The 12,198-nt window shown below is 39.8% G+C and overlaps 1 protein-coding gene across 1 annotated transcript in view; it reads right to left on the reverse strand.

Moving 5' to 3' along the window:
- Positions 1-12,198, reverse strand: part of LOC127575156 (collagen alpha-1(XXI) chain-like) — a 126,054-nt gene that overhangs the window by 76,688 nt on the left and 37,168 nt on the right. Inside the window, exons 6-9 of the mRNA XM_052024849.1 lie at positions 7,772-7,825; positions 7,615-7,668; positions 7,467-7,520; positions 4,702-4,755 (exon numbers count right to left, since the gene is read on the reverse strand). Of these exons, the coding sequence (XP_051880809.1) occupies positions 4,702-4,755; positions 7,467-7,520; positions 7,615-7,668; positions 7,772-7,825 (216 nt within the window). The remainder of the gene's footprint in view (positions 1-4,701; positions 4,756-7,466; positions 7,521-7,614; positions 7,669-7,771; positions 7,826-12,198) is intronic.

Here is a 12,198-nt window from a genome sequence, read left to right on the forward strand (position 1 = left end):
AAGTTGGTCAAGGGGTTGTGCCAAATTCCTTTAGCCTCCTGAGGAAGTAGAGGTGCCGGTGAGCCTTCTTGGCCGTGGTATCTATGTGGTGGATCGGGACAGGCTATTGGTGATGTTCACTCCTAGGAACTTGAAGCTCTCAACCCTCTCGACCTCAGCACCATTGATGTAGATAGGTGCATGTCCACTGCCCCCATTCCTGAAGTCAATGACCAGCTCTTTTGTTTTGCTGACATTGAAGGAAAGGTTGTTGTCATGACACCATGTTCTCTATCTCCTTCCTATACACTGATTCATCGCTATTTGAGATACGGCCCACTACAGTGGTATCATTTGTAGATGGCTTTAGAGCAGAATCTGGCCACACAGTCATGAGTATATAGAGTAGAGTAGGGGGCTGAGGATGCAGCCTTGTGGGGCACCAGTGTTGAGAATAATCATGCCGAGGTGTTGCTGCCTATCGTTACTGATTGCAGTCTATTGGTCAGGAAGTCAAGGAACCAGTTGCAGAGGGAGGTGTTGAGTCCCAGGTCTCGGAGTTTGGTAATGATTTTGCTTGGAATTATAGAATTGAAGGCGGAGCTATAGTCAATAAACAATAGTCTAACATAGGTGTCTTTACTGTCCAGATGCTCCAGAGATGTGTAGGGCCAGGGAGATGGTGCCCGCCGTAGACCTGTTTCGACGGTAGGCAAATTGAAGTGGGTCAAGGTTTTCTGGGAGGCTGGAGTTAATGCATGCCAATGACTAGCCTATTGAAGCACTTCATGATGGTGGATGTCAGAGCCACTGGGCAGTTGTCATTAAGGCACATTACCTTGTTTTACTGAGGTACGGAATGATAGTGGTCTCCTTAAAGCAGATGGCAACCTCAGATTGAAGCAGGCAGAGGTTAAAAATGTCTGCAAATACTGCCCTCCCCCCCAACTGATCTGCATAGGATCTGAGGGCACAGTTAGGGACACCATCCAGGCCAGATGTTTTTCCGTGGGTTCACTCTACAGAAGACTGATATTACGTCCTCAACGGTGACCATATGTTCAGGTATATTTGAGGCTGTCAGAGTGGGTGGTGACATACTAATCCTCTTCTGTTCAAAAAGTGCATAGAATGTGTTAAGCTCATCAGGAGGGATGTGGTGTTGTCGATGCTGCGGCCCAACTTCGTTTTGTAGTCTGTTATACCATGTAAACCCTGCCGCAACTGATGGATGGTCTGGGACCCAATTTTGGACTGATATTGTCTTTTGGCATCTCTGATAGCTTTATGAGTTTGTATCTCAATTTCTTGTAAAGGTCAGGGTCACCTGATCTGAATGCTGCAGTCCTGGACTTCAGTAGGGAGTGGACTCCCAGTTCATCCATGGTTTCCTGTTTGGGAACACCCTGATTGTCTTCTTTGGTACAGTCCTCAACACACTTGCTGATAAAGTCTGTGATGGTGGTGACCGGGGCCTTGATGAAGATCTTTGTATTCCCTCTAGCCACAGGCGAGGTCCCAGAGGACCGGCAAGTAGCTAATATTATTCTGTTGTTCAAGAAGGGAAATAGAGATAATCCTGGAAACTATAGATGAGTCTCACTTCAGTAGTAGGGAAGCTATTGGAGAGGGTTCTTAGGGATAGGATTAATGAGAGGGAAAAGCATGGCTTAATTAGAGACAGTCAGCATGGTCTTGAGTAGGAAGAGGCATGTCTTGGTTGAGTTTCTTGAGGAGGTGACTGATGGTGATTGACGAAGGTAGAGCTGTGCATGTTGTCTACATGGATTTTAGTAAGGTTTGACAAGGTCCCTCATGGTAGGCTCATCCAGAAGATTAAGATGCATGGGATCTACCAGGACTTAGCCGTTTGGATTCAGAATTGGCTTGCCCATAGAAGACTGAGGGTAGTGGTCGATGGGACTTATTCTGGCTTGAGGTCCATGATTAGTAGTGTTCTGCAGAGATCCGTACAGGGACCTCTTCTGTTTGTGATATATATCTAAATGACTTGGATGAAAATGTGAATGGGTGGGTTAATAAGTTTGCATACGATACAAAAATTGGTGGCGTTGTAGGTAGTGTAGAAGATGGCCGAAGGATACAGCGGGATATAGATCAGTTGCATATATGGGCGGAGAAATGGCAAATGGAGTGTCATACAGTTTTCTGCCTGAATTAGAGGGCATGCGCTATAAGGAGAGGTTGGACAAACTTGGGTTGTTTTCTCTGGAACAGCAAAGGCTGAGGAGAGTCCTGTTAGAAGTTTGTATGATTATGAGAGGCATAAATAGGGTAGACAGCCGATATCTTTTTCCCAGGGTCAAATGTCTAATACTAGATGGCATGCACTTAAAGTGAAAGGGTTAAATTCAAAGGAGGTGTGGGCAGGAATTTTTTGTTACACAGAGATTGTTGGGTGCCTGGAATGCGCTGCCAGATGTGGTAGTGGAGGCAAATATGATAGAGGCGTTTAAGAGGCTCTTAGATAGGCACACAAGAGTGCAGAGAATGGAAGGATATAGACACTGGGTAGGCAGAAGAGATTAGTTTGGCATTTAATTATTAGCTTAATTAGTTCAGCACAACATCGTGGGTCAAAGGGCCTGTTCCTGTGCTGTACTGTTTTATATTCTATGTTCCCAGCTCCTTACCTCTGCGACTTTTCTAGCTTGGGGTAGTAAACTATGAACTGGTTCTCTAAACAGCTGGCAGCATGTTTGTAAAAGTGACTACAATGTTGTCTAATGGATATAAAAACACAAGGGTTGGCTGAAGTCTTTTAGAGGGGTACCTTCCATATTGTCCCAGTCTGGCCTAGGTGTGAATTCATCGCTAAAGTGGTTGATTCTTAACACCCCCTCTGAATTACCCTAGCATACCACTGATACAATAAACTTCTGCAAAGACGACAAAATTAAACTGACACCACACAGGCTGCAGGGGTTCAGGAGATAGACTCATCATACTTCCTTAAGAGCAATGAAGGATGTGCCATATGCACCAACCTTAGCAGAAATCCCCATGACTTGAGAATGAGTTAAAAATATTTTTTTAGAGCCAGTAAGAAAATTATTTCATCTGAGCTTAAATAAAATACCTACCCTGACTTTCCCTTTGTTTCCTTAGTGAAGTTTGGATCTGGAAATAAACATGCATTGCCAATGTCATGTCAGCACACTCACTGTATGCTATGTGTGCCCTTTTGCCACTATGGATTTTCACTAGGATAAGAAAGAAAGGCTGTGGGATTTGGATTTTTCTTTGAAGGGAATCTGGAGAATTTTTACTACCAGTCCACGTCTATGACAATAGTCTGTACAATGGCAAACATAAGTACTTCATTCATGGTTAGTTATAAAGATAGCTGTTACTAAATTCCCTGACGAGTGAGATCATTGGTTTCACACACAAGGTATTGTCTACTAACAGCAAGATTGCACCTGTTCCTTTGTATTAATCCTCAATTTTTATGATTGCATTATTGTGGTGGGAGATTAATTGTGGGTCATAAAAATAAATTACTTTGAATGTAATAAGCCCTTTTAGAATTCTCTAAAAATGCTGTTCATAATCAGAGTAATTGTGAAATCTCTATTAACTTTTCATTCAATTGTGATTTCTTGAGTTTAAGAAATGTTTGGAATAAAGACTTGTTTATTGTAGGTTTTCACAGAAATTACCCTGATTTTAAAAATTCAACATTTTCAATGAATATTCTGTTTGTAGCCCTATCCCTAATGAAAACTGAAACAGAAAGCAAAATAAAACTGGGCTTAAAATTAAAGACAGAATTTAAAAGATTATTAGTAATGTGTTCTAATAATTTATAAACCATAAATAATTTTCAATATTTTATTGAAATAATTCAAACATTTGATGAAGTCCAAAAGGACAGTACTGGTGAATTGATCTGAACTGTAAAACCTGCATTAGTTTTACACTATTTTTTATTTTTCAGACAAATATTTATACATGACACAAAGAAAGCAATTAGATAGCACTGCTCACACCATTCTTAATAACAATATCTAATAGAAGTTTAATTCTAATGTGGCTCAGATGCAGATTTGCAACTTCAAATCATTGGCTCTGGAAAATGATACTGGTTCAAATGAAGGCTATACCTCTTGGTATGTTAGAATAATCTATGCCTAATAAGACTAATTATGTCCAGTTATACAATAATGGCTTCCACACCTGAACTAAATTCAGGTATTATATTTGATTAACTGGAAAAAACACAGAACAGGGAGTTTATTGAATGTAGCATAATATGATTTAAAATTATCATGCCATAAATTTGATAAAAGAAATATCATATTACCAATTAATTATTGTACACATTAGAGATCCAGGCTATTAACAATGATTGGAAGTAATAGTGCTCACTTACTTCTTACAATGAGATTTCAAATATAAAGATTTAAAATATAAGAACTTATTCATGAATTCAATAGTTACTTATATAAATTATCATTAAGACTCCTTGTGGTTGAAATTGGTCTTTTCTGGTAGTGCCAAAATGTGCAGTGACAAACTGGCAGCTCATTTTAAACCCATTTGAAAATTTGACAGAGTGTAAAACAAGCTGATGGTTCACTACTGTCAGAATTACTCTCCCACAAAAGATTAATTTCACCAATACTGAATTTGAAGAAAGAAGAAATGCTGCACACTGAAAAAATGAATTTCTAATTAATATGCCTGAAGCCTACTTACAGGCTGTCCTGTCAATCCATCCAAACCTGGTAAACCAACGTTTCCAGGTTCTCCCTAATAAAAAGAAAGATATAATTAAAAGGACTGCACTTTAACAATATAATGCACATCATCTGCCCCTCTCCACCCACCCCCACCAATGTCCTAATAAAATATTAGTATTAAATAAGATGTATCAGTACCAAACCATACTCACTGAAACTCTTTATTCCACATTCATTTTCTGATGTCATTGTTTATGTATTATATTAGTAGCACAGCAATACCAATACCAATAGAGTGGCCTCCTCTACATCGGTGAGACCAAGCGCAGATTAGGTGATCACTTTGCCAAGCACCTGCTCTCTGTCTGCCATAGCCATCTGCAAGAGCAGTTGCAAGACATTTTAATTCCCCTCTCCTTTCCCACACTGACCTGGCTGACCCCATCCTCCTCCACTGCCAGGTGAGGCCAAATGCAAACTGGAAGAATGGCTTATATTCTGCCTGGGTAGTCTACAATCTGATAGCATGAACACTGAATTCTCCAATTTCAGGTGACCCATGCCCCCTCTGTCCCTTTCTCTCTCCTTTTGATCTACCCAGATTCTCTTACACATACCCTTCTTTCCAAGCTACAACTCAATCCCCCAGCCCATCTCCCAGTTTCTTTCCCCTCCCTCACATAATTCATCCGCACATCACCCACACACTCCTTCCACAGAGTCCCCTCTCCCTACTGTTCCCATCTGCCCATTATAACTCCCTTAGTTGTTTCTTCTCCACTTCCTTTATCAGGTTCCATAATCTGCAGCCCTTTGTTGCCTCCACCTATCACCTCCCAGCCTCCGTCACTATCTTCACCTTTCCCTCCCCCACCTGCCAATCAACAACTCACTACCTGGATTTACCAACCACTTGCCAGCTTTTGCCCCATCCCTCCCCCTCACCTCTTTATGTTGGCTATCTCCCCTCTACTCTTTCAGTCCAGATGGCCTCGATCTGAAATGTCAACTGTCCATCTCCCTCTACTGCTGCTGCCTAACCCACTGAGTTCCTCCAGCAGTTCGTTTAATGTTAGAAATCTGTTTAGTCTTATGTTTAGTTTACTACCACATCACCTATGAAGAATTGGTGAAACTATTAGCTTTTCTCATGAAACTGACAGCGGTTATATATTTCTCTACAGACATATTCTGATCTGCTGGGCATCTCCAGCACTCTCCATTTGGTTTCAGGTTTTAACTTCAGCTCCGACCTGCATTTCATAGCTTTAACTTCTCCCTTTGTCTGTTTTCTCTCTAACTCCCCTCATTAACCTATCAGTCAGACGTCTCAGTAAATAGTGGGATCATCTCGGATACTCTGGCCTCAACTCATTAGAGATATTCCCTTGTCCTATCCACCTCTCCCTCACTCTCTCTGAAACTAACTTGTTTTCTCATTTTCTCAGTTCTGATTAAGGGTCTTTGACCTGAAACTTTAACTTTGTTTCTCTTTCCAAAAATGGTGCCCGACTTCCCAAGTGCTTCCAGCATTTTGTTTTTATTTCAGATTTCCAGCACCTGCAATTTCTTGACTTAAATGTAAATCACTATTTTACTTGGAAGAAGTGTTTGGGCAGCCAAACAGTGGGGAAAAAGAAGTTTGCATTCATTGCCTTTGCAAGCTAAATTGAATTGGAAAGAAGAGGGGAACAGACATGATTCTGGAGTGGACCAGACTTGTAAAAGGACGATTCCTTTAAAATGTTGAAAGGGGAGGAGGAAGAATGATGTACTTTGTGATGGCATTCATGCTGCAGGTGGTGAAAATGGTGGATCTCAAATGTGGATTCTATTCTACTAATTTAGTAGCTCTGCACTGCACCTTCTCTCTGGCCTTGACATCCTTCTTACAGCATGATGACCAGGTTTATGCACAATAATCTAACTGGAGTCTAATCAGTATTTTAGCCATCGTAAAAATTGATAAATTAACTCATGCCCTTTAGGGAAGACAATCCTTATTCTTTCCTATATGTGACTCCATGCCCACTACTTTAACACAGAATTAATTGCCTCTTAAATGCTATCTGAAATGCCTTGTGATCCACTTCAAAAATGTACAATGAAAACAAACCAGTTCAATGCTCAGTATTGCCCTTGGCATAAGATTTAGACATGGTGAAGGCATAATTAGACCCAATCACTCTGCAGAATTCTCCTCGTTCTAATCTTGGGGTTTTGCCAAAATATGTGGCTATGAAAATATTAGTCTTATTTGTGGGACAAGCTAAGCAAAAGACTAATTTAATCATAGTCCTTGAATTGTACCTTTCACTCAATATCCTAGATTCTTCCATGGTCTAATATTAATTAATATTAAGCCCAAATCCCATGAAACCTCAAGGCATCTAACACAGACAAAGAAGTCTTCTTTTGATTAGCACTTGCTGTGTTTCTGTTGTTGATGAATTGATTCACATTAATTCACTGTGCACACTTGTTAGTGTTGGTCTATGTAGCGTGAAGTACCAAGAGTAAGAACATTCAAATCCTGCCTTCAGGGAATGTTTTAAATGATGAAAAAAACCTCTTAGATTAGTAATTGATTATAAATCATTTATTTCAATGCTCTTTTGTATTTCACTATGCACAAAACAACTACCATGTTTCCCTGTATATCAACAATAAGTGCACATCAAAAGTAATGCACTGGTTATGAAATATTCATATAAAATAAAACTCTCTCACTGATTAATACATGTGGTAATGGCATTGAAATCAATCACACATTTAACAAACCTTTGTGCCAGGAATTCCAGGTAAGCCATTTTTTCCATTTTCACCATGACGTCCCTATGAATTAAAATGCAAACATTTGCTATTACGTTACCGTGTAGACTTTATGCTAATATATTTCAATATCAAACCCTTAATCATTTGAACTTACAGGAAGCCCATTTAATCCTGGATAGCCATGAGAACCTTTGTCACCTTTTGCACCCTTGACGAAAATATAGTAGCAAAATCAGTTTAAAAACATATATTTGTATTTTTGGAGCAATAGTTTAAATAAAATCATTCTTTTAAACTAACTTCCCAAATACCTTTTTACCATCAAAACCATGTTGGCCTGGTTCTCCTTTGAAGCCCTGAGGACCCTGAAATACAATTGAGATGCATAGCATTCAAACAAAGAAAGTGTGCCATAAGAGATCTCAACAAGAAAATTACAAAAATTTGTTTCCTGTACTCCATCATTAACTATGCTTCCACATCTGCTTTATTGGCATCAACTTCTGTTCCACATTGATTAAGTATACAACCATATGTATAGTTCTAAGAACTTAAGTATTTTCAACTATAACTGCAGGCCATCATTAATAAACAGTATACAGCTAGTAAATGACCCAGTATGTTTACTGATATACAGATATAATTATTTATTGATAGTTAACACTAGTAGGCATTATATCTACAGTAAGTGAATACATTAGGACAAAAACACAACCTCTTTTGCATTATTGGCTAGAGTGAAGCTATGTAGTGGGGGGGGGTTATGGTGGGATGGTGGTAGTTAGCTGAGAATCTACATCTAAACATGGATTGGCTCTGATACAATTTTAGGTTGACTTGCATATCACTGTACTGTAAAATCTATACCATGGGGAATTGCTCTCAGTGAAATCAGCTTTAAATTGCGATAAGGTCTAAGAGCGAGCTTGCAAGGACAAGATCTGTCAATATTTCTATACACCTGCCTAATTTTAGATATGTAGAAACCTACAATATTACTTTGTTTTACATTATGGAACTCATACGCCAAGCTGCTGTTCATCGACAACAGCTCAGCATTCAACACAATCATCCCATCCAAACTCATCGTCAAGTCTCAAGACCTGTGCCCTTTTACCTCCCTCTGTAACTGAATACTCAACTTCCTCATTGGCGGACGTCAATCAGTGAGGATTGGTAACAACATCTCCTCCTAGCTGATCACCAACACAGGTGCACCTCAAGACTGTGTGCTTAGCCCCCTGCTCTACTCTCTATACAACATGATTGTGTGGCTAAGCACAGCTTTAATGCCATCTTCAAATTCGCCAACGACACTACTGTTGTTGGACAAATCACAGGTGGCAATGAGTCAGCTTACCAGAGCGAGATAGAACACCTGGTTGAGTGGTGCTGGAACAACCTCTTGTTCAACATCAGCAAAACTAAAGATCCTAAGGAGGGCAAACATGCGCCAGTCCACATTGGGGGATCGGCGGTGGAGAAAGTCAGCAGTTTTAACTTCCTGGGCGTTAACATATCGGATGACCTGTCCTATGCCCAACACATAGATGCAATCATAAAGAAAGCGCACCAGCATCTTTACTTTCTTAGGAGGTTAAGGAGGTTCGGCTTGTCACCAAACACTCCAACAAGCTTCTACAGATGTACTGTTGAAAGTGTCCTGACTAGTTGCATCATGGTCTGGGTCGGCAATTTGAATGCATAGGAATGTAAGAAGCTGCAGAGGGCAGTGGACTCTGCCCAATACATCACTGGCACATCCCTCCTCACCACAGGTAGTATCTATAGGAGGTGCTGCCTCAAAAAGGCAACATCCATCATCAAAGATCCCCACCATCTGGGCCATGGCATCTTTTCGCAGCTACCATTGGGCAGGAGGTACAGAAGCCTGAAGTCCCACACTACCAGGTTCAAGAACTTCACTTCAACCATTCAGTTCTTGAACCAGCTGGCAAAACCCTAATCACTAGAGTTTAGCAACACTATTATCACTTTGCACTAAATGGACTTTGACTTTTTTTTTGTTCTAATTGTGTTCTTTCTTGTAAAAATTGCACATAATTTATGTTTAATTTATGTTTTTCTTGTGAATGCTGCTTATATGATGCTATGTCCCTGTAATGCTGCTGCAAAAGTTTTTCATTGCACCTGGGCATACATGTACCTATGCATATGACAATAAACTCAATTTTGAATTAATCATCATGATCAGGTTAGTGTTAGTTTAGCCTAACAATTAGCAGGACACTAGTGCACTTTATCACTGTGAGATAACAGACAAAAGATAATCTTTAAATACTGTGAAGACATTCTGCAGAATTTTTTTTCTTCATGCCAAAAACTAATGATGAATAAACATTCATTCAGGATGACTTTTAGTTCAGCGATGATTTACTTTGCCTAAAAAACTTGGAAGGATAGTAGGTGAAAATTGTACACAACTTCCACCTCAACAGAGTTAAGCCTACAAAGCTAAATTCAAAGGATAATTTTGGAGGAAAAACCTTATTTGGCTCTTTCTCTCCAGAGGCCAGTGTTATAGTTTTTCCAATGCTAATCCAGCCTTACTACCAATTTTTGCTTGGCTCAAGCTTGGAAGGGATGACAAGGAGCATTCCCAACAGAGGGGGTGTGAGACAGTGGAATGACCATTTCTTGCACATTTAAGCAAACTTCTCACAAAACAAATGAGCATGTAATTTACCCTTATACTGGCCCACTACAAATGTCTTAGCTGGTTTGCTTTTATGGGTCAATTGAAGTTCTTATTGACTTTTAACTGACATCTGAAATTCAAGCAACCATTTGAATTGTTCCAAATCTCTATTATAAAGTGGAGTCTGATTGAACATCCTTTATTAACCTAAGCACTAGATGGGAAAGTTAATTGTTTTTTGTCTTTTTCCAGAATGTTACCTCAATGAAATCCAGAGGATTTGTTTTGAAAGTAGGAGAGTTGTCATACTGATTGGTCAGGCAGCAATACTCTGGTATATAGTTGGTTTGGTATTCTCTACATTGATACTGGACCCCATGAAATCATCACATGATCAAGGAAACCTTCAGCTGCTTACCAGTTATTTCCCTCTCCCAGCTGATAAATGAGTACTCCTCCTTATCTGGAAGGATTACTGAAGGGCATAGAAAATATTCTTGATAGGTTGTTTCAGCATCTATCACCGAGATTTGATTGGTTGTGACACCCATGATCAGTCCTGAAGGACATAGGTCAAGGGTTGAGCTTGCGGTTGGAGGTAAGAGAACTAACGGAAGAAAAGTCCTGATGCAGGGTTTCAACCCGAAACGTCGATAAATTTTTTCCTCCCACAGATGCTGCATGACCTGCTGAGTTCCTCCAGCACATTGTGAACAGAAGATAAACTAGTTTGAATTTGTCTTCATCAATCTATTTGCTGCAGATGCATTTGACTCTGACAAATTTACTTTGCATAATCTTTTATAAACACAAAGTTCTGTATTCACTGTGAGGACACTTTCCATCATGTTATGTATCACAATCAGATTCAGAAAATATCAAAATAGGGGATCCATTAGGTGTTGCGAGCAATCACTACCCAAGCTGCTTGCCCCATAACTTGTAACTTCACATAGTAATTTTGCAAAGATATTTGAATAGATCTTCCATTGACATGTAAATAGTAAGTGGTTAGTAAGAGGAGGTGTAGGGCTGATTTAGAATAAAGAAAATAATCTATGTAGAAAGTATAGCTTGAACACTAAATGAGTACATTTGATTAGCCTTTACCAAAAAAGAAAATCCTGGCAAAATCTTCTTACAAAGGGTGGTAAAGATAAAGGATAGAGTAAAATCTGATATGGAGGGGATGCCAGACAGGTTAGCTAAGCCTAAAGTAAACAAATCAACAATTCTAAAGCAGGGGCAAAGTGTTCAAAAAGGGGATGTGAGGACATGGCAGACAATGAGTCTGGTTAACCTCAATTTGAGGACTTTAACAAACCATAATCAGGATTAAAATAGTAAACAAAAACAGAAAATGTTAGAAACACTCAGCAAATCAGGAAACATTTTTGGAAAGAGAAACAGAGTTAATGCTTCAGGTCAGAGACCTTTCGTCAAAACTGTCGAAAGCAAGTTGCAGAGAAGGTGGGGAAGGGATGAACGGAACAAAGGAAATAATCTGTGACTGGGTGATCAGGACTGATTTGGGAATAAATTGTAGTGGTCATGAATTAATGGGGAAGTTAGAGAGTGACAATAAAAACAAGGAGAAGAAAAAGTTGCAAAATAAAGGAGGACATGCCCAGCAGGTCAGGCTGTGCTAATGGAGAGAAGAAAACTGAACCAATATGTATCAGTTATAGCAGAAATGGCCAGTCCTGATACAGACAGAGAATGCGGTTGATCTGAATATTGAGTCCTGAGGGCTACAATAGGTACTCTTCCTTAAGCTTGTATTGGGTCACGTTATAACAGTGCAGGAGACCACAGACAGGTGGGTCAGAGCATGATGGAGAATTAAAGTGGCAGGCAACAGGAAGCTCAGGGATTGATGATTGAATACAGGTGCTCTGCAAAGTTTCTTCAACGTAGAGGAGACCACAACGTGAACACTAAATACAGTTTACTCGATTGGAATAAGTGAATTGCTCTTTCATCTGGATGGACTGTTCGAGAACCTGAATGTTGGGAAAAGAAGGGGTGAAAGGACAGGTGTAGCATCTCCTGCAGTTGAAAGGTAAAGTGTTGCAGGAA

This window comes from Pristis pectinata, chromosome 10 (assembly GCF_009764475.1).
Source record: "Pristis pectinata isolate sPriPec2 chromosome 10, sPriPec2.1.pri, whole genome shotgun sequence".
Taxonomy (NCBI): domain Eukaryota; kingdom Metazoa; phylum Chordata; class Chondrichthyes; order Rhinopristiformes; family Pristidae; genus Pristis; species Pristis pectinata.